We start from the raw sequence: 22,521 nt of genomic DNA, 5'->3' as shown, positions 1-22,521 counted from the left end.
TGTATCTCGTCAATCTTTCATCCACAAATATTTGCATCCATCAGTGAATCTACAACAAATCTTACTGTGATATGTGCCTAATAGTGGATTTCTTTTTTCTTTTTTAAGATTGGCACCTGAGTTAACTGTTGCCAATCTTTTGGTTTTTTTTCCTGCTTTTTCTCCCCAAATCCCCCGAGTACATAGTTGTATATTTTAGTTGTGGGTCCTTCTATTTGTGGCATGTGGGATGCCACCTCAGCACGGCCTGACGAGTGGTGCCATGTCTGTGCCCAGGATCTGAACCAGGGAAACCCTGGGCCACCAAAGCAGAGCATGCAAACTTAACCACTTGGCCACAGGGCTGGCCCCTAATAGTGGATTTCTTATTTCCCTCTTTACTTGTGCATTCATTGATTGGAATTATTCTGGAAGGAGAAGCTGCATAGACTGGATTTAGATGCAGAATATCACATACTTTCAATCATTATTTTCTGATCTTTTGGTTCTTCAGATAATTAGTTTGGCACCTGTATTTTTAAAATATGCCTTTATTTTTATTTAAGGATTTACATTTCATTTTATTATTTTTTTAAAAATTATTATTATTATTTTTTGAGGAAGATTAGCCCTGGGCTAACATCTGCCGCCAATCCTTTTTGGTGAGGAAGACTGGCCCTGAGCTAACATCCGTGCCCATCTTCCTCTGCTTTATATGTGGGACGCCTGCCACAGCATGGCTTGCCCAGCAGTGCGTAGGTCTGCACCTGGGATCCGGACTGGCAAAGCCCGGGCCACTGAAGCGGAATGTGCGAACTTAACAGCTGCGCCACTGGGCCGGCTCCCATTTACATTTTATTAATGTTTGCTAAAGGCATCGCAATCACTGAAGTTATTACTATATTTTCTTTATTATAGGCAGACTGAGTCTTTCAATTTATGAATAAAAAATCAATAAGTTATTATTAGAAAAAAACACACATAACTGAGTAACTTTAAAAGGGATCCTATATGCAGTCCTTAAAAAATGACTAGTTCTTCGTTTCGCTTCCCTATGCCTAGCAATAAAAGTAGTTCTGTTGATGCCTTGCCACAGATAGTTCATGGAGCATGTGTAAGCTCTCTATCAGGAGAACTTGAATTTTAGCATTTCTTGGCTTTTGTATATTTACGTTGTTAATCGTAGCTGAATTACACAGAACACAGTATATTTAGCAGAGATTCTTGCAGCTCTGCAGTTTTCATCAACCATAGTTATTATGGGTTCGCCCATAATCGTTAGTCAGCAGAAAAGCTTGAATTACAGCTGATTCATTTCTGAATCAGTCACAAATTCACTTTCCAAGAACGTTATCTCTGGTTTTACAAAAATGTTAGAATAGAGCATTATTTAGACCACGGGTTGACAAACTTTTTCTGTAAAGGGCCAGAAAATACATACTTTAGGCTTCGTAAGCCACACTGTCTTTGTCACAGCTACTCAGCTCTGCCATTGTGCTGTGAACGCAGCCGTACACCATATGCAAGTGAGTGGGCATGGCTGTGTTCCAATAAAGCTTTATTTACAAGAACAAGCAGCAGGCTGGGGGTTGCAGTTTGCCAGTCCCTGATTTAGACTATAAAAATACACAAACTTAAAATGTACGTTAGCATTTATCCTCGTCTCTCGTTTTTCTTTATAGGCAGAAGACTGATCTTGGAAAATATGTATTTGGGAGATAGTCACGTTCTGTTGAATACCTTGTGCTGGTGCTGCCATCGAAAAATCTGGTTACACTCCGGGGAGGCCTGCTGCCGCTGCAGGACTGGACCGCCTCGGCCCTGAGATGAGTGTCCGGCCTGAGCGGGCACACCATGAATAGATACACAACGATCAAGCAGCTCGGGGATGGGACCTATGGTTCCGTCCTGCTGGGAAGAAGCATTGAGTCTGGGGAGCTGATTGCTATTAAAAAGTAAGTTTTATCCGTCACTCCCATGAATTCATCCTCACCTGCAGATCGTCAACATAGTTTTAACTCTACCCTCTCCATTCCTCGTCTTTGAAAAAATTTGAGGGGTGTGGGTGGGAGACATGGAGGAGAATGTTTCGCATTGATTTCTGGGGGTTAGATGATTGTTAACTCTGGAACGCTCATGTTAGAGATCTTAAACACATTCCCACTTAGGATTTATTATATTACTTACAGCGCTAGTACTTTTTCAAATTGTTTCCTCATGTTGTGAGGCAGTAATGAGCAAGTTAAGAAACATTATTTTCTAGGAAAGGAAACTGAAACTCTGAGAAATTAAGTGACTTAATGTGGATTATTTACATGTGTAGTGGTCTGGTGAATACTGGCTCGTTCTCCCCACCCCATGTGCCCTTTGTAAACTGATCCAGACTCATTGTATTAGTTATCTTTTGCTGTGTAACAATTTACCCCCAAGAATTAGCGGTTTAAAACAACAGACACTTATTATCTCACAGTTTCTGTGGGTTGGGAGTCTAGACGTGGATTAGCTGAGTTCTCTGCTATTGAGTCTCTCATGAGGCTGCAGTCAAGGAGTCTTGGCCAGTGCTGGGGTCTCATCTGCAGGCTGGACTGGGGAAGGATCCACGTCCGAGCTCACATGATCGTGGGCAGCACTCAGTACCTCATTGTTGGACTAAGGGCCTCACTTCCCTGCTAGCTGTTGGGTGGAGGCTGCCTTCAGTGCCTTGCTCTGTGGACCTCTCCAAAGAGCAGCTCACAATGTGGCAACTTGCTTCCTCAAGACGTGGGAGCCAAGAAGGCAATGAGAGAGTCTTCTACCAAGATGGAAGTCACATCTTTTCTGCTTTTGTAAACTAATCACAGAAGTGACATCCTCTCAAATTGCTGTATTCTGTGGGTTAGAAGCAAGTCATTGAAAGAGGGCGATTATACCAGGTTGTGGGTACCAAGAGATGGGGGTCTTTGGGGGCCATTTTAGAGTCTGCCTGCCACACCCGTCTATGTTCAGTTTCCATCTCAGCATCTCCATTTGGATGCCCTGCAGACACTTCTGATTCATCCTATCCAAAACTGAACTTATGTCCAACATGTCCTCCCTCTCCTGCTCCAAACCTGTTTCTCCTTCAGTGTTCCCTATCTTGATAAATGATGCTACCGTCCCTTCAAAACATGGGAGTCCTCCTGACTTCCTCATGTATGCTCCAGCGTTGGTCATCTACCTGTAGATTCTAATGACTGAACAGTTATCTGATCCGCCTACTTCTCTATATTCCCACTGCTAGCTTCCCAATCAATTCATTCTTGTTTACCACCTCTACCACTGGAATAATGTCTTCTGTAGGGCTCCTGGCTTCCGTTCTAACCCCTATCCAGTCCAGTCTGAAGGGATTATTGTAAACCCACAGATCTAATTGTCTAAAACCATTTGTGCTAAACACTGTGCCCCTGCTGCCCCATCTTGTCCCCCTGTCCCACCTGACTTCAGTGTGCTGTGTGCACAATTCTGTGCCCACCACCAGCATCGCACCTCAAGTATACACAGGAGACTCCCCAGAAGGCCCCAGCAGGATGGAGTCCCGGTTGCCCCCCTCAGTATCAGCTCAGTAATGCACCCTTTACTGGGTTTCCCACCTCTCTGTTCCCATTTTACCTCTCCTTACCCTGGTTTCCTGGAGTCACCTCCCAGATTAACTACCTTGCATTCAGGTCTTTGCCTCAGGCTCTGCTTTCGGGGAAACCGGACAGCTTTCAGTGTCTTCCTCTCAGTTTTAGGATCAAACCCCCAATTTTTAAGGTGACCTACAAATTGCTGCCGCATTTGGCCCTCACCTGTTTTCTTCAGCCGGATCGCCTGTCCTACTTTGTTCCGGCCACTCTGGCCTTTCGGCTTCTTGAACTCACCACATACCTTTGTGCCCTGAGACTTCACACGATGTTCCCTACCCCACACCCCGAATTGGGCTAAATTCTACTCGTCCTTCAGGTCTTGGTTGAAGTATCACTTCACTAGAGGAGTGTTCCCTGATTACCCCTGACCAGATGAGGTCGCTCTGAGGATCACTCTCATAATGCCCCGTGCTTTCCTTCCTAGCACTTAGCACAGAGGAGGGTTAATTGCCTGCCTTCCTGCTATGATGTCAGTTCCATGAGGGATGTCTCTCGTCGTTGTGTCTCCAGTGACCGACAAAGCCTCTGCCACATAGGAGGGACTAAATAATATTTGGGGCATAAATAAAGGCATTGGTCTCTCAGCCAGGAGATGGTGCAACATCGGGGACAGAGTGAGGTGGAGAGATGGAAGTTGGTCTGTTATTAGCCAGCAGCAAGACCTTGGGGAAATCACAGAACTTCTCTGTTTCCTGGTTTCCCACCTGTCCCATCTATTTCATGGGGCTGCTGTATGACTCGAATGAGACACTGTGGTTGAAGTGCGATGAAAGACATAACCTTGAAACTTGGGTTTCTGGCTGGCTGATAGGGTTCTCTTTCTCGCCCCTCAGGCTCTAGACCAGAGGTTGGCACCCTTTTCTGTAAAGGGCAGACAGTAAAGATTTTAGGCTTTGCAGCCCATATGGTCTCTGTCACAACTCAATTCTGCTGTCGTAGTGTGAAAGCAGCCGTAGACCGTCTCTAAATGAATGAGTGTGGTTGTATTCCAATAAAGCTTCATTTATGGAAACTGAAATTTGAATTTCATATAATTTTTACATGTCACGAAATAGTCTTCTTCTTTTGACTTACTTTTCCCAGCGATTTAAAAATATAAACGCCATTCTTAGCTCGTGAGCTCTACGAAAACAGATGGTGGGGTGGAGTTGGCCCATGAACCGTAGTTTGCCAACTCTCATACCAGACGGTCTGGAACTGTGCTGTCCAACATGGTAGTGAGTAACTGTATGTGGCATTTAAATAGAAATTTAATTAGAAATTCAGTTCCCATGTTGCACCAGCCGCATTTCAAGTGCTCAGTAGCCACATGTGTCTCGTGGCTGCCATAATGGACAGCACAGAACCTTTCCATCAATGTGAAAAGTTCTGTTGGGCAGCTCTGGTCTAGATAAAATAAGCCTGAGGGATTTCCCTCCAGGGCAGATTAGTGACAGAGCAAGACAGCAGACCAGGCCTTTTGCACTGAACCCCCTCTGCCGGGAAATTTTGTGACGTAGGATTGATTGCACTGCCAAGTTTTAAAATCTTGTTTTGGACAGTCTAATATTTGGTAGAAAGCAAGACCGACCTTAAATACTGTTCATTAGGTTCAGAACGAAAACATTTTTGAGAAATCAAGTTTAGCCTGTTGCTGGGAATAAGCATGCTATTTGTTTCTTTCTTCTCTTTTAGAATGAAAAGAAAGTTTTATTCCTGGGAGGAATGCATGAACCTTCGGGAGGTGAAGGTATTTATGAATACACCAGGGACCGATTTACGTTTGGTTGATAAAATCGCTTCATACATGCTTAGAGTTATAGTTGATGGAGTCATTCTGTTTGAACGGTTCCGCTGATGCTGAAAAAAGGGGAAAATGATAACATTATGCAGCTAATAACTGAAAGAGGATTGCTACGCTATGTTAGTGAATATACTTATTTTTTAACATTGGTAGTACTCTTGACTAAACCAAAGATTTATTCAGATTTCATTAGTTTCAAACTACTGTCCTTTTTCTTTCAAATTGTGATGAAATACACATAACAAAATTTACCATTTTTTAGCCTACAGTTCAGTGGTATTAAGTACGTTCATAATGTCATACAACCATCACCACCATTCATGAAGAGAGATGAACTATTTTCATCTTGCAAAACTGAAATTCGGTACCTGTTAAACTATAACTCCCCATGCTCCCTTCCCCCAGCCCCTGGCAACCACTATTCTGTTTTCTGTCCCTATGAAATTGACTACTCTAGGTACCTCATACAAGTGGAATCATACAGTATTTGTCCTTTTGTGACTGGCTTACTTCCCTTAGCTTAAGGCCTCAAGGTTCATCCATGTTGTAGCGTGTGTCAGAATTTCTTTCCTTTTTAAGGCTGAATAATATTCCATTGTAGGCATAGACCACATTTTGTTTATCCATTCATCCATCAAGTGGACACATGGGTTGCTCCCACCTTTGGGCTCTTGTGAACCTTTCCATTTCTTTAAACGCTTCCTTTCCACTGGCTCCTTCTCTGCAGTCTATAAATGTGCTCACCATTCCCTCTCAGCTAGGGAAGCCTCCGCCCTCTCTCCTCTTGAGCTTCCAACCTTCCCTTTCCATACCTTACCTTCCAAACTTCTCCCTTCGCCATCACTTCCCCACGTACTCCTGACTTTCCACTGGTTTGCATCAGGCATCTGCCTCTGCAGCTCTGCTGAAGCTGCTCTCCTACAAGCCACCAGTTCCCGAGTCCTGGATCATTTTCTCAGGCACTTTCTTGCCTGCACTGTTGGGTGCTGTTGACCACTTCTTCCTCTCCTCTCCCAGGGCTGTGCGACTCTGCTTTTGCCCAGCTGTCCTATCTTTTTCTTGTCTTTCACCAATTGTCCTATAGTTCACCTCTTGAATATTGATGATTTCTTGCATTCTGTTCTTAGCAATTTTTTTCTTTGCTCTGACTTCTCCTCCTGAGTGATTCCATTCATCCCCCTTCCTTCAGCAGTCACATCGGATCTTTTTTCTTTCTTATGCATTAGACCAGGGGTCAACACACAGCTTGCTGACTGTTTTTGCAAAAAAAAAAAAGGTTATTGGAACACAGCCACGCCTATGTGTTTACATATTGTCCGTGGCTGATTTCACGCTACAAAGGCAAAGTTGAGTAGTTGCGGCAGGGACCATATGGCCTCGAAACACTGAAATATTTACTCTCTGTCCCTTTACAGAAAAGTTTGCTGACCCCTGCTTCAGGCCCATATATCCAACTGCTTAGTGGACATCAGTGCCTGAATTTTCTAGAATGTCTGTCTCCCCCAATGCTCATGTTTTTTCCCCCTTCTGTGAATTATCATTCACCCAGGAACCACACTCATTCCAGGTGGCATGTGTGACTCCACTTCCTACCCATCTCACACATCCTGTGTGCTGCTGCCAGATGATAGGTGACCTCCATAACACTCAGCTGTTCACACGCTGTCTGCCATTCGTTGGGAAGCATTATGGGCCAGGCAGCATCTAAGATGCTTCACGTGCACTATCTGCTTTCGTCCCCACAACTACCTGATGGGGAAAGGGTTAGTATCTTGAGTTTGCTGATGTGAACAGCTGAGGCCCAGAGACTCAGTAGTTTGTTTGGTTTCAGACCTGGGTTGGTCAGAAGGCTTCGGTGGGTAGACACCTGGTGTCCAAACAGTGTCCTCCCTGTCTGCTTCTCCAGTTCAAGTCTTCCATATGAGCTTCCTGCGGGTGATTCTCATCCCTCAGACACAGAGTGTGCCGGTCCACTCCCACACCCATGCCTGTGGAGGGCTTCCCTCCTGACACACCCTCTCCCTCCCCTGAGCTGGTCTAGGTGTCACTCTGCCTTCAAGTCACATTTCAGGTGAAACTCTCACTGGCTGCTCAGTTTGCCTCTTCCTCCTCCTTGAGACATCTCTGATGTTCCTTGTCTCTCTCATTCCTTTAACACATAATAGGATCGTCGTTATTCTGTTGCACATATTATATATTCATTCATGTCCTCTCTTCCCAAGTAGGTTGTTTGCCTCTTATGGGCAGGCATCGTGTCTTATGTCCCGCGGTATCCTTGGGGCCCAGGATGTTGTAGTTTTGCTAATAGTTAAGAACCTTCATGCATGGGGATAAACAGTCCCCATTTGGACTGCTGACCCAGGTTTAATTTGCTGCTTCTGCTGCTCTGCTCTGATCCAAATGTCCTGCCTCTACTTCTCCTTGGAAACCTTTCCTGAGCCAAAATTAGATACCTTCTTTCTAGATGTGTATCTCTGTAAAATGAGTCACATGAAGTCCCCCACACAAAATCAATTCTTTTTATATTAAACTAATATAGACTTTAACTTGCCCATGAGCCTCACTTTGAAGCAAGAGCTGAGCCCCTCTTAGACTTGGGTTAGTAAGTCATGTTCAAAACACTCTTCAGGCTGAGAGCAATGGCACCCTACTCCTTGCCTAGAATTCTCTTCTGGAAAAGCTTTGAGGGGCCAGCCCCGTGGCCAAGTGGTTATGTTCATGTGCTCCGCTTGGGCGGCCTAGGGTTTCACCAGTTTGAATCCTGGGTGATGACATGGCACTGCTCATCAAGCCATGCTGAGGTGGTGTCCCACAGGCCACAACTAGAAGGACCCACAACTAAAAATATACAACTATGTACTGGGGGGCTTTGGGGAGAAAGAGGAAAAATAAAATCTTAAAAAAAAAAGCTTTGAAACCTACTTCATTTTCCTCTGAATGAATTTGCCCCGTTCATTCTGCTGCTCATCTACTGGATGTCTCTGCCATTGCTTATGATGCATTTTAAGCAGAAAAGATGGCTGCAGTCCGTGAGAGTCCAATGAATACTTACAAGCTAAGTGATATTTGTTTGTTACTCATGGAGAACCAGGAATCCAACCCAACTAAAAGAAATTATCAGCCTGGTTGGGTCATTCTAGAAGGATCTGGCCAGTTGGCCGAAACAGCTGAGGATTTCCTGCCAGAGAAGTTTCTTAGCAGCAGCTTGTCTTTGGGAAAGAGGCTCCACAAGGGTCTTATTTTGTTCTCCTTCACTGACCCTGTTTCTTCTCTCTTCCCAGCTGCTTGAAGTAACTTGATCACATTACACATTCCCAGGCTTCGATCCCTCGGGTAACTTATTACTGAGTGTCCTTCCAGATTTGGATATTCATGTTAACATTGTCATCTTCAGACATTGTGTTTGTTGGTTTTATAAAGGAGATGTGCTTTTTAAGGAAATTCAAAGATAAAGAGGGCTTTACAACTTATTATTATTGGACTCTCTTCTCTGTGAGGAAAAGGCTTTCTGCATTAAAGGGTTCATCCCACTGGCCAAAATGACCCTTTGAGGCACCCTTCATGGAGACAGTCTGTCAGATTCTGATTCTCTGGGGAGTGGACCAGTAGTTGGGTGTCTCTGGCTGTCGTACGTGAACAAGATTGCTGCTCACTAACACAAAAATGTGTTTGTTCACCATCAGCAGAACTAATGATGCAAACAGGAAATAGCTTGCAGATGGCCGTACTCACCTATAAGTTCCAGGAAAACGGAAATTGCATTTGCACAGGAATGAATCATCACATTCATGCCCCATGTTCTGAGCCACCCTCTTGTTCCCCATCCCATGCCTGCCTTTTTTGCCTTTGCTATTCTTGGAAGCAGAGGTATTTCTCCCATCTCACTTCAGGCTCCTTCCAATGAGGTTTCGCCTCCTTTTCCCTTCCTTCTTCTCCTTCTCTTTTAAAACTTATGTTGTGAGGAGTGCTGTGCATCTCATGGACACACAAGAGTCAGACAAAAGTTGAGAGAATCAGGCCGTCCGTGTCTGTCTGTTTGAATAAGTTCTTGTTCAAAGTGTCTGCAGACTGTTGGCTGGGGATCTCAGCCCAAAGCAGCTCCCTTCTCCGATACTAGAACATTCAAAGCCTCAGCATCCAATCGATTCCCCCTGGCCCCTTTCATGGTGTGAATTCCATCATCTGGAGGGAGGCCACCTAGAATCGCTCTGGCCCACTGCCTGGTGCTGGGGGCAGCCAGAAATACAGTTACCGTCTCGTACGTACCTTCTAGTCAGTTCGTCGAATACATTTTTCTGTGTAAAGTTACTATTGACTTCAGAGAAATACTGTTTATTAAATTGTCGCTAAAATCGGAATTGTGGCATTTCTGTGGTTCTAAAATTAGGTGTTCTAAGTATACATGGTATTACTTTTCTTTTTCAACAACAGATTTTTCTCTAATTTTTTGTGTTTTTCTTTCTCTCCTTCCAGTCCTTAAAGAAGCTCAACCATGCCAATGTAGTAAAATTAAAAGAAGTTATCAGGGAAAATGATCATCTTTATTTTATCTTTGAGTACATGAAGGAGAATCTTTACCAGCTCATTAAAGAAAGGTACAGTTTGGTCATCATGATCTTAGAAATAAATGTTGCAGTGTGGCTGCGTCTCCTCTCTGCTTTTGGGTAGGCTCCACTGTTGAAAGCTGCCCATAAGATGAGGGGCCAACCCGCCTTCCTACTTTGCAGGCTTGTAATAGCTTCATAGAAGCTGCTTTCAATGCACCCTTTTTCATGTTTTAATGGGTTATTCTTCCAAACGAGCTCAGAGATTTGACAGATACTCTGCAGCTCTCCGTTCCCATGAGAACGTATGGGAAGAGCAACTCCAAGTCAGGGGTGTAACAGCTTCATTCATTTTGAGACCGCCATTGAAAATTTCTGGGTTTATTTCAGTTCCTTTCTTGCTACCTTGCTCAGGGGTCTGCATGCTGGGAAGAAGAGACTGATAAAAAACTTAACCTGCTGTGGCCATTTTGAACTTTAAAAGTGAGCCGTGTGGAACCTCTTGGGCACCTTTTCTTGGTGGCAGACGAATGCCATTCACAGCATCCCTCTAGGTGATTTTAGTGAGCAATTATCATCTTCATTGTCAATAACAGCTGTGAAGCTGTGTGGTTTGCCCATCCAACAGGAAATGTCACTGTCCGTTGGTTGCATCTCCAAGGTCCCTCCTCTGGAAGACCTCAAATTTTCCCCAGTGAAACTTTTTGAAGTTCTAGTTTATATTATGGAGAGAGGAGATTTTTATATGATATAGTGGATGGAATTTATTCTTTTTTGTTTTGTTATAAAGTGTTTAATCTTTTCTTCTTTGTATCATAACTGAATATATTTGGTATTTATAAGGTAAGCTCTCTTGTACGGATAAATGGTTGTTTTTCTTTGGTCTTTATTATCAAAGGATCTAGTTAAATTAGCAGGAAAGCAAATGTTTTCTTAAATTCTTACTATATAAATCAAAAGCACATGAAAATGGAATTCATTTTCATATGTAAATCTAGATTTATAACTTTTTTTCCTCTGCCCCATGCAGAAATAAGTTGTTTCCTGAGTCTGCTATAAGGAATATCATGTATCAGATATTGCAAGGACTTGCATTCATTCACAAACATGGTAAGTGATGTGGAGTTTATGCTTTTCAATAGCAGTGACAGGTGTCATCAGGTAGATGTGGGAAGCATCTTTTGTAATTGACTCCCAGAAAAGGTTGAAGAGAGGCTGACAGTGAATTTAGGAATATGTTATCCTCTGTAACTTGATTTCTGAATTTCCCTCGTTGTTTATCATATCTGCGTCTTCTTCCTCTTTAGGCTTTAACATTAAGCTTGTTAGTTATGGATCTAAGAATGACTCCTGACCCTTAACTGGTGTATTAATGAGAAACCTAAGATTAGAATTCAGAGAAGTTTCACATATTATGTTTAACCCACTAAGTGACGCTGCTTTGCTGTGACTTCTCATTTTCCTAATGTATTTATATTTCAGTTTGTTCAAAAGGGTTCAAAAATGATCTAACAATATTTATGCAACACAGGAAAATAAAATAAATTGAAAATAAGCAAAGAAAAAGGCAAAGCCAAACAAGGCATGGATATAGCCAGGGGTGAGGTCCATCCGTAAAGGGCACATCGGCAAGTTTTATTTAAGTGGAAGAACCAGGCAGAGACGTGATTCTGAGCTTGTGTCAGACAGTGCAAAACGTGAAACCTGAGCACTTACAACCTGCATAGTTTCCCCGAGGTAAAAACAGACCAGCTGCCCAAGCGAAGCACAGCTCTTCCTGCTGCTGAGACCAGAGAGGTTTCTTTCCTGGATCCTTGTAGAGGGGACAGTATATAACAGGACTGCACGGTAAACACAGTAACAGGTTACACAGGGCAGTTCCGTGTCGTGTCGCTCACTGTAGGCCAGTTACATCGCCTGATCAGAGAAAACAGTTCTACTGGGGCCCAGTGTGATTCACTCTAGGGGTGATTTATTTGGTTGGTCCAAGGAGAGATTTAGACAATCCAGAGGATGACCATGTGCCCTTCAGGAAATCCTCCATCAGTATCGTTCTCCTTAGCTGAGCTTTTGAAAGATATTGAGTAACAATGAATTTGAGGTTATATTTTCTAGCAGTTATCTTGGGCATTACTAGTCTTTGTTGCTAATGGGATGCAGACGCAGCTAGGGTTGGATCCTACCTCCTTGTGAACACACAGCCACGGGATGGACGTGTCCACCTGTGGAGCCAGGGGTGCCCTCAGGAGGTCATTTGAGGCCACTTTAACACACAGACAAATGGGCAAAGTGGCTGATCTTGCACAGGCAGAAATCCTTTCATCCCTAGTCTAAGGGTATCATGGCCATTGCAAACATTGCACCAATGAATGAGTTCGTTATCCAATAAGGAAACTGAGTGGAAGCCCTTTGATAATACAGTCAGTTCAGATTGGACACAAATTGGCAGTGAGTAGAAAAGACATTGTGCCACAGTTGGTGGCACAGTACACCTGGGGCCATTCCCAGCCTGCCCTTTAACTCCTGAGCAGCCCCTCACAGGTAGACTAAATGAAACGCAACTAACAGACCGACAAGGGCTCTCTGTGCAGGTCCGTGGCAGCCTCAGGCATGTGCTGCATAAGCAGCAAGTAATATGCAAGACTGAGTCATTTGTGAACCAATTCCAGTAAAAAGATTTTAGTCAAAGTTATCTCTGATTCCACTGACATGGAGACAACCAGCACTTTAGCTTGTATTCACGAGAATTCACAAGGGATGGCATGAGTTTGCAAAACACTGAAAACTTCCGGTGTCTTAGGGACAAACAGGAAGAGAAGGATCATGTACTAGATTTAAGAGCCCAGGAAAAAGAAATGATGAGAAATCAAAGGGATTCTCAACCGAGAAGGGTCAACCAGAAGGTTTTCAGATGGGGGCCAGTGTTCGCATCTCAGTTAATGGAGCTCTCTCAGTACTGGAAAGTGAGCAGTGGACCTGTGAGAAAGTTAGTGTTCTTTAGCATTCTCTTCTTTTCCTTTTTGTGGCTTTTCATGAAACTCAGATATTTGTTGCCAGAAAGAACTTGTGGCCTTTTATCCAGGTCTCTCCCTAATCCTATTATATGAATACACATACATGTGCATACACATGCACACACCTGCATGTACACATACCCACATGCACGTGTACCTACACATACACTCCTCCCCCCACACACAGGCACACACCCACACCCACAAATGCACATGTGTGTGCATACACACAATACCTGTTTGTATCTAATAATTTAGTATCCGTATATTGTTGTGTCAGAACAGCTCTTCGGAACTCTGCACTGTCTGTTTCCCTCACATGCCTTACACACTCGGATTGTGTGTGGAAACACTGCAAGGGAAGGCTCAGTATGTGGAGAAGCTCAGACCCTCTTTGCTTTTATAACCCCAGCACCATCGCTATTGCCAGAGATTCTTCTTGACGTTTTTCCCAGCTGTTAAGTGCCCAGTTCTAGTTTGAGCTTCATAAGGTTTCATCTGTCACTTTATTTCTTTCCTTGCCAACTTCTCAGGTAGAAAGGACAGATGGTATCTGTTCCTTTCAAAGAGGAAACTAGGGTTCAGAGAGGTTTAGAGACCTGCCAAAGGCCCCACTACAGTAAAGTGGTAAAGTGGAACTTAGCTCAGGTTTTCTGTGCCCATTTGTCACTCTTTGCTGGGAAAACCTGTCTGTTCTCAAAGAGCACAGAGAATAAGAGCTGAAGAAAAGAGCGATAATAATGAGGTGTGATGGATATTAATTTTGCAGGTCCTATCTCATTTTCATTGATAAATGATTTTTGGAAACTTTTTAATGGTTTTCATAGGCTTGACCTTGGTTAAGTGCACATGCGGCTCCATACGTTCCTTTCCTCCAGTAATGGAAGAAAGCTAAAGCACTTCCCAGATGTGTCTTGTGCATTTCAGGCTCTTCCTGTTAGCTGGCTGTCACTGTGAGGAGGTGCTTTTTGTCCCCGGGGAGCAGACTCCTTTGAGAGGGGAGAAGAGCGCTGGAGGTAGTTGCCATGGCCGTAGTTCGTGTCACTGAGTACTTTCCCCCACAGGGAATGAAAATACGGCTCCAGTTGGTGCTGATTGAGCCATGCCAAAGCATATGTACTTTGCAGGAATTAAACAATTAATACAAACCGTGTTTCATCCTTGACCTGCCCTTACCAACATCCAGGTCGTGCTTAGCGGTGCAGGTAACGAGAAATGCCGTCAGTGGCTTGGAGGACAATGCTTTGGCCCCAGAGGTGGTTCTCTGGTTCTCTGCTTCCCCGCTGTCTTGCTCTGCATGACCTTGAGTCAGCCCTTGGCCTTTCTGTGTGTTGCTGTCCTCATGGCCTTCGTGATGAAAACATTGTAGGTTAAAATTCAGTAATGTTTGTAGAATTACGACTTCCATAGCAGGAAGGTATGCTACATAAATTCATAGTGGCTACATAAATTCAAGTTTAAGTATTCTGTGGTTATTTCTATATATTCATATCAGGTTCATCATTAACAGAATGTGGTGGAGGGAAGAAAGCCTTCTTTGTGGCTTGATGTTTTCCTTGCCCCAGGGTTGTTAATGAGAAGTAAGCACAACACATTTTCTGCCTGGATGAAAGAGAAAATCCCTCTGTTATTTGACTGGCTGGGGTACCCTGAAATTAAATTGAAAGTCTGTTCCTGTATTCTGAAAGCCAAACAGTTTTGAACAGGAAGATTCTTATCAACGGTACTTTGCTGTTGCATGATCTCTGAATGACCCAGCTGTGAGGGTTTCCATTGTGAATCGGAAGCCCAGAGGAAGAAACGGGCTCTTTGTTAGAAGCCCGGGTGCACACAGCAGAGCTCGAACCCAGCCAGGAATCGAAGCAGAGCTTAGCACGTCCTCCGCACAGGTGGTGGAGCACATCACTAGCCTTGTGAGTCTGAATTCTTATCTGCACAGAATGGAGCCGTGTCTGCCTGCCCCCTTTACCAGGTTGTGGGGAAGATGAAATGAGAGGATTCGTGTTGCTAATAATGACAAGCTCTCGCAAGGTGCCGACGCCAGGCACTGCTCTAAACACTTTACAAATATTAACAAATATTGAATCCTGCAAAACCACACCACGAGGTAGATTCTGTTTTATCTCCATTTTGCGGATGAGGAAAGGGAGGCACAGAGAGGTTAAGTAATTTACCAGTCAGTGAACAGAACTGGGGTTTGAAACTGGGTCACTTGATTGGTCTGCACACTTGACCACAATGCAGTCTTGCCTCTCATATAGAAACAGTAATGTGTTGTTAAATAGGGATGAAAAGTCGATGTACATGACAAGACGGTCTTATACTTTTAATTACCAAGAACTCATGGGTATAAGACTAATAATAGCTGTTGCTATTATTCAGTAATGAGAAGGACAGAGGGCTGGGTGTCCTACAGGCATATTCATGCATGCTTCCTGGTTATAAAGGCTTATACTCGAGTACAGTCTAACAGACAACATATGTCGAGTGACAAATACAGTTTGCATTACTCATTTTTAAGAGTCTGTTTGCAATTAATTTTTTTCCCTAGCCATTTTCCCTCTGGTAGTTTATTTTGGGCCTGAAGTATGATCCCTAGAAAGGAAAGCCGCCTACAGGGATCCATGAGGAACCAGAATCTTCATTCTCCTCATTTCGTTAGAGCACTTGTTCTCTGTGGAAGTAGGATTACAGACAAGTTAGCAGCTAAGGAAAGAACAAAGCTTGACCGACGGGAGGAGTGATTGCTGTTTATGGGAGCATGACCCAGTGGAAGCAAGGCACAAGGTCTGGAGCACAAGACGGATACTTGTATCTGATCTGTTAGGATGACCTGAATGGAGGAGGATGCAGGTTTGTTGAGGCAGGTGTTGTAGATGGTGGCAGAGGTAGTTGCAATGGGGTTTGGGGGCTGGAGGACAAATGATTGATTCATTATAAGAGAAATACTACATACATTTAGAAATAATAATTTGGCCCAACTAGAGGAGAAAAAGGAAGTCTAAGAGGAGAAACAGCGTTAGTCTGGACTTGAGAGGACCAGAACCACAAATCAAGATTTAGTCATATGGATTGAGAGGGACAGAGGACAGGTCCGTAGTACAACAGCTCAGATGCATCTCTTGGTAGGATTGTGAATAACTCAGCCCTCTCCTTGCTTTTCCCATCTGTTCAGTAAGAAAATGATGGCTGCCATTCCTTTATCACTGGGACGTTTTTAATGCCCTGAGCTTTTAGGAAGAGAGACCACGGTCTCACAGTTTATATATTCTCAGGGGCCACAGGAGTCATCCTGGATGCCCTGAAGATACAACACTCTCTAATAACTGCTTGTGTATTTACACATTCTTAAGTCAATTCCTAGATGGGCACATACAGTCAGGCTTTCTGGGAGCTGGACGGTGTTCTGAAGAACAGAGCGTCCAAACATGATGACGCAGTAATGCCAAGTCTTAGAACAGACATTGCCCACTCTGGTGGGCGTCGATAATCTCTATTTAATTAGGATGATGATAAGCCATCCAAACTTGTCCCCATCAGACATTCTTTTCTTTCATTTTAAAGGCCATTCTTGACTAATACTGAATTACTGTTTGAATTTGTTGAATTGACAACCTCAAGTTTGGTTCTTACTATAGTTTATAATTTAGTAAATAATAGAGTAAATATATAATTTACTATAATTTAATTTACTGTGAATTTGGTTAGGATACTTAAGGAATTGGTATGAGGAAGACCATTAGGTATATATTGGTACAGTGGCAGGGTAAAGAATGATCAATGGAATATATACATATTTTTTCTTCCCACACCCACATGTACATACAAACACTCATACATGTACGTACACATACAGACACATAGCTACATATACATATGCTATACAAATAGAAAACTTGCTGTGCCTGTCTCTGGTCTAACCCAGGTCTGACTCGTTTAATCTTCTCAATCCCTCAGTTTATGGAAAATAGAAGCAGCGTGTTGGTGGGGAGGAAGGACTTCCCTTCTCACTGTGGCCCTCTTGAATGTATGTGATCATGTCTGTACCTTCTATGTGTGCGGGCTTCTAGGCTCTGTAGTTATCTTCACTTTGTCCATCTTAGCCAGCCGTTCACCTTGCTGACCCATCATTTTGCCATAATATTCTCCATTTAGAACCTCATCCAGTAGCAAGCCCTGGTGTCTTCAGAATGATGGACAGAAAGGAGTGTCCTTTTATTAAAACTCTTGCTTTCCACCATACACGACATCTAGTGCATTTTCACATATGACCACGTCACAGCCACCCTCCTGTTCCTCTAGAGCAGACACAGTTTTTGGAAAATACCCTTGACCAGTAGATTTAGTCCTGCTGGGACTCCCTCTGTGAAGAGGACTTCCCGCACTGAGCCCTCAGTGTCTCCCACGCTGCTTCAGGGTTGTTGCTCGTCTTTCTCAGTTCTCAGTTGCTGTCTTGTGAGGCTTCCTTCCTCCTGCCCTCCCAATAGCCCTAGTCTGCTCTCTATTGCCCCTGCCTCCTTGGCCCAGGTAGATTTATCACCTTCATGTTCTCTACAAACCTATTCAAGTCCTTTGTTCAATCACCAAGAATATATTATGAGGCCACCATGCTCCTGCCACTGTGCTAGGCGTTCAGAAGAAATATGAATGTGGCGTCTGCATTCAAAGTGCTCCATCTAATTAGTGAGAGATTGTTAGCATACCTGACAATGACAGGGCTCTGTTCAGTTCAGAGGACGTGTTAGGTCCACCGGGCCAGACCTATGCCCGTTTGGGTTGCTTCTGAATCCACAGAGCCTAACCCAGTGCCTGGCGTGGAATGGGCCCTCAGTGAATATTTATTGGTAGAAGGAAGGAGGGCAGGCAGGAAGGAGGAAAGAAAGGAAGGAAGAAGGCTAGCATCTTAGGATGTCTTCATGCAGGAAGGGAAACTCAAAACAGGTCTTGGAAGATAACAAAGATTAGAGTAGATATAGACGAAAAGGAACAAGAGTACAACATTGTTATTGGGAATAAATACAATGAACCTAAAGAAAATGAGGAATTTTAACTGATTAGAACACACTTTACACATATTGATGGTAAGTATTGGAAAATAATTTTCTCTCTTCAGGTAGACTGAAAGGAGTTCAGGCTTGTTAAATAATTTAAAAAGGAGCCATGGAAATTTGTGTGTGTGTGTGTGTATGGGACACTGACAAGACAAAGATAGTGTTTAAATTATCAGGATATGTGAGAATCCAGAGAAGCTGGAGTGAGAAAGTCCTGCTGGAAAGTGGCAGTTCAGGGATAGACAATGAGAGTGAGGATTTGGGAGGGGGAAGTGGGAAAGGGCAGAGGGGCAGATATGAGATATTTTGATGAAAAATGTGACACCATTCCATGACTGTCTGGGGAAGGATGGATCCAACATAACTACAAGGCACCCGTGTCTCTTCTCACAGGTTTGAGAAGGAGAGATGATTTGGGAGAGGAGAAAAGTGGCTTGGGACAGGTTGATGTGGGGATGACAGTGACATCCAGCTGCCACCCTATGAGAGACATAGTTCTAGCGAAGAGTGGAGAAGGCACGTCAGAGGTGTGGATTAGAGCGTTATCAGCAAAGAAGTTGTCGAGGAATAGTGTAGATCTTCAGTGACGGCTGTGAATTTCTCCCATAATGTGCTGGTTAAAATCCAACTTTCACAACATTGGTAATGAGAGCAGATAACAAATATCACCAGCAGCAGCATTAACAGAGTTCATTTACAGTTTTGGTGTCCCACTGAGATCTAGAGTCGTGGGGAATGATGCCTGTGTCAGTGATCCCCCCCACAAGTGGAAGGGTTCAAGTTTTCAGAGGCATACATTGCTGGTCAGTGGGCGTTTGAGTGCACCCAGAAGGTTGGCGTGTTGACTCCTGCGTGCACCCCCACAGCTCTGCGGTAGCTGAGTCAGGCCTCCCATTTGACGAGTTATCTTTGTGCTTCACACTGTGAGCGGCAGATGTTCCTCTGTGCTTCATTAGGCACAGTAATAAGTATTTAACATCTAAACGTTTGTTGCAACACACACCAGAATCTCAGATATAAGTAGGTCATATTCGTAAATCCCTTGTCTCTTAAACAAAAACTTGTCGTTGTGTTTCTGCTGTGGTATAAACTCTCAGTACCCATAAGACTTGTCTTTTGAAATGGTTTTAGTTTCAAATTCTTTCTGGCTGACTGGGGCAGGGTAGGCATGATATTTTTTCCTTGAGTGACAGTTTCTTTTTGCAAAGTCATCTCGGCCCATAACTGAGTTTTAATGTTTTAAAAGAAGTTTTCTCTCTTGGGAAAAAAATATGAAGATCAACTTTTGAATGATTTTCCATTTTGAATTCATCAAGGGGAAATGAATGAAGTCCTTTGAGAGGTCCAAAGGACTCTACTTTATCAGTGGGATGAATGTATAGAGCCTTCAGTGTCATACCAGACTACTTTTCAAATTATAGCTGTTATGGAAAGAGCAATGCAGCTGCAAAGAGGAATGCAGAAGCAGGCTTGCATTCGGATTCCTTCTCCACTGCCTCCACAGGCTTCTTCCATCGGGACTTAAAGCCTGAGAACCTCCTCTGCATGGGACCAGAGCTGGTGAAAATTGCAGACTTTGGACTTGCCCGAGAAATCCGATCGAGACCTCCGTACACAGACTATGTATCCACCAGATGGTGAATACCATTTTCCTCAAAGTTATCTAATTGTGCTTCTTTAAAAAGATACCATTATACTGAGGACAATATTAATGTTACAAATATTAACTTTTTACTAAGAGGAACAGTGCAGTTTAAAGCATGTACTTGTCGGTATGTTGGCATTGTACAAGGTTTAAAAGTTGGTGTTGTAAATAATTTTAAAAGGAAGTCCAGAGCTGGCCCTGATGGCCTAGTGGTAAAAGTTTGGTGCTCTCCACTTCGGTGGCCTGGGTTTGCTTCCCGGTCACAGGACCACACCACCCGTCTGTCAGTTGCCATGCTGTGGTGGTGGCTCACATAGAAGAGCTAGAAGGACTTACAGCTAGAATATACAATGGTACACTGGGGCTTTGGGGAGGGAAAAAAAAAGGAGGAAGATTGGCCACAGACGTTAGCTCAAGGAAAATCTTTTCCTGCCAAAAAAAAAAGGAAGTCCGTTATGCTTTTCCATAATATAAATAATATTTGGCATTTAGACTTTCCTGAAGACCATTTCCTAAAAGAGTTGTGTACAAGATTCTCCAAAGTCCTGGCTGAAAAAAACAGCTAATTGCTGTTGGTAAAACTTTCAGACCCTAAGAATTTGACTCATGCAGTTGGCCGTGACCAAGAAGTTGCCTACAGACAACAAGCTTTATGTACTCTCTCTCCCCATTTTCCCCTTCTCTCTCACTCTCTTTTCCTAACTCTCACTCCCTGTGTTTCTCAAAGATGCTGTAGAGAAGAGTCCTGTAGAGGAACGCTCAATAGAAATACCCTGAAGTGGAGAAGCGCTGCTTTACGACAGCAGCCACTGCAGTTGCCAGGGCTTCAGGAGTCCCCGTACCACACTGAGCTAGACAGAAAATAGAAATACGTAAACTCTCGCAGTGAGAATGGTTTACATATTTGCTTTGCTCCTGACCGGTGGATGCAGTAACTAGCAGCTCACCTTTGTCCCTCCAGGTATAGGGCTCCAGAAGTGCTCCTGAGGTCCACCAACTACAGCTCCCCCATTGACATCTGGGCCGTGGGCTGCATCATGGCCGAAGTGTACACCCTCAGGCCGCTCTTTCCTGGCGCCAGTGAAATTGACACCATCTTCAAAATTTGCCAGGTGTTGGGGACACCGAAAAAGGTAACGACACGGAACAAAGGCCTGTGGGCCGAAGCTGGCAGCTTCCTGTGCTCCCTCTCCTCCCTCCTGTGCCGCACTGCATGCTGGTCACCTGCCATTCTGGAATCTTTCTGGAATCCTCCATTGCCCACATTCGCAGCCATGGCCGCTTCACTCCTTCCTTCTGCTCTTAAGTGGAAGACATATTTGTCACAGCCCCCTCTGCTTTTGTCTCTACCTCATCCCACCTCCCTTGAGAGCTTCTCTGTTCTCATGGGTACAACCCTTATATGTATTCACAAGTGTCCTGACTGTCAGCTGTAGCCCTCACCACCCTCGCCTTTATTACTCCAGTCACATATTGACAGCTATCTGTGAGATTTTCTCCAGACCCCACCCTCATCACCTCAGACTCATGGTTGCTTTTTGTTTCCCCCGCAGCTCACTTCCTTCTTTCATTGCCCGTTTCTGTGGTCCTGTGGTAATCCGGAGCCCCAGCCTGAGGCTGAGTTCCAGTTTCACCTTCTCTCTTCCCCTCACTCCCCTTCCCCCCCACCGACCAAGCAGCTGGCCCGTAGATGCTGTTGAATATCGCAATGTGGTGTCTGTCACCGGTGCCGTCAGACTCCATCACAGACTGGGCCTGATCGCCCTGCTGTGTCTGGGGGTGTCTTCTCAGTCTTTCTGCCTTCAAGTCTTTTCCCTCCAGCTTATCTTTCACTCTGCGGCCAGATCCATCGTCCTAAAGAACAGATCTGGTACGGTCCTCCCCTCCTAAAATATTCGCTGACTCCCCATCGCCCAGCCCCCTCAATCCTCCTCTTTGTCCTTGCACCCCTCCTGGCTGTGTGCCCTGAACTGTCCCTTCTTCTGTGCTTTGCGTATACACACTGTGCCGCAGTGACAGTCCCTCACATGCCCAAATCCTGCTCCCTTCTGAGGCCCCTCGGGAATCTTTCTCCTCACCCATCCTGTAATCTCCTCTCCATCTTCAGCTATGATCTGTGTTATTAATATAATTATATGTGTACATATCTGTTTCTTGGACCATAAACTCACTCGGTGCAAGGATTTGTCTTATGTTTATTTGTGTTTATTTCCAGGTCCTAGCACCATTGCTGGTACAAACCAGACCCTCAAAATGTTTTTAAATCATTTGAATGAATCTTTAATGCCACTTCTTCAAGAAGATTTCCATAATTCTCTGCTGGAATCTCTCCCTTCTCTGGATAAGTGTGTCTCTCTCTCTCTTGTGACCTTTGTTATTTTTTATTCTGTATTATTGTGTTTTTAAATAAATGTCTTATTTTCTCTTTTGGACAGTAATGTCGTTAAGGGCGGGATTCATACTGGATTGTCTTTGGATCCCTAACACACTAAGCATATAGTAGGAAGTCTGTAACTAAGCGAATGAATGATGTCAGCTATGTACCTGCTGCTTCACTTTAAAAACATAGAAAGCAATTACATCAGAATATGTCTTGTAAAATAGTGGTATGTTGGAACCAGAAGGGACCTTAAAGACTATTTGTTCATCATTTTTCACTCACTCCAGCTTTTGGGTTCCGTGGGCATCATGCATGGAAAGCGGAGAGCTGAGACTGGGTGGAACAGCTTTCTTTACTGCTGCACTTCTCAGCATGTGTATTTTGAATCAAGATGGGGACAAAGTAGGGGCTGGCCTGGTGGTGTGATGGTTAAGTTCACACACTCCACTTTGGTGGCCTGGGGTTTGTGTATTCAGATCCC

The 22,521-nt window shown here is 44.0% G+C and overlaps 2 protein-coding genes across 4 annotated transcripts in view; both read left to right on the top strand.

Moving 5' to 3' along the window:
- Positions 1-1,684: 1,684 nt before the first annotated feature.
- On the top strand, positions 1,685-1,934 carry LOC139077364 (uncharacterized). The gene has a single exon (XM_070584797.1). It carries the CDS (start codon positions 1,685-1,687, stop codon positions 1,802-1,804), a length of 120 nt encoding a protein of 39 aa, XP_070440898.1. The 3' UTR covers positions 1,805-1,934.
- CILK1 (ciliogenesis associated kinase 1) overlaps positions 1,796-22,521 on the top strand; it is a 35,507-nt gene continuing 14,781 nt past the window's right edge. For 2 of the 3 annotated variants that reach the window (XR_011529811.1, XM_008523724.2), the window contains exons 1-6: positions 1,796-1,934; positions 5,298-5,352; positions 9,880-10,001; positions 10,981-11,060; positions 19,520-19,652; positions 20,622-20,793. Coding sequence is in view for 2 of the 3 variants with exons in the window: in XM_008523724.2 (XP_008521946.2) it covers positions 1,834-1,934; positions 5,298-5,352; positions 9,880-10,001; positions 10,981-11,060; positions 19,520-19,652; positions 20,622-20,793 (663 nt within the window). In the remaining variant the exon portion in view is untranslated. The remainder of the gene's footprint in view (positions 1,935-5,297; positions 5,353-9,879; positions 10,002-10,980; positions 11,061-19,519; positions 19,653-20,621; positions 20,794-22,521) is intronic. The other variant, XM_070584796.1, reaches the window with a different exon arrangement.

The sequence above is a fragment of the Equus przewalskii genome, chromosome 19 (genome assembly GCF_037783145.1).
Source record: "Equus przewalskii isolate Varuska chromosome 19, EquPr2, whole genome shotgun sequence".
NCBI classification, from domain to species: Eukaryota; Metazoa; Chordata; class Mammalia; order Perissodactyla; family Equidae; genus Equus; species Equus przewalskii.
This window is presented reverse-complemented; position numbering and strand designations above follow the sequence as displayed.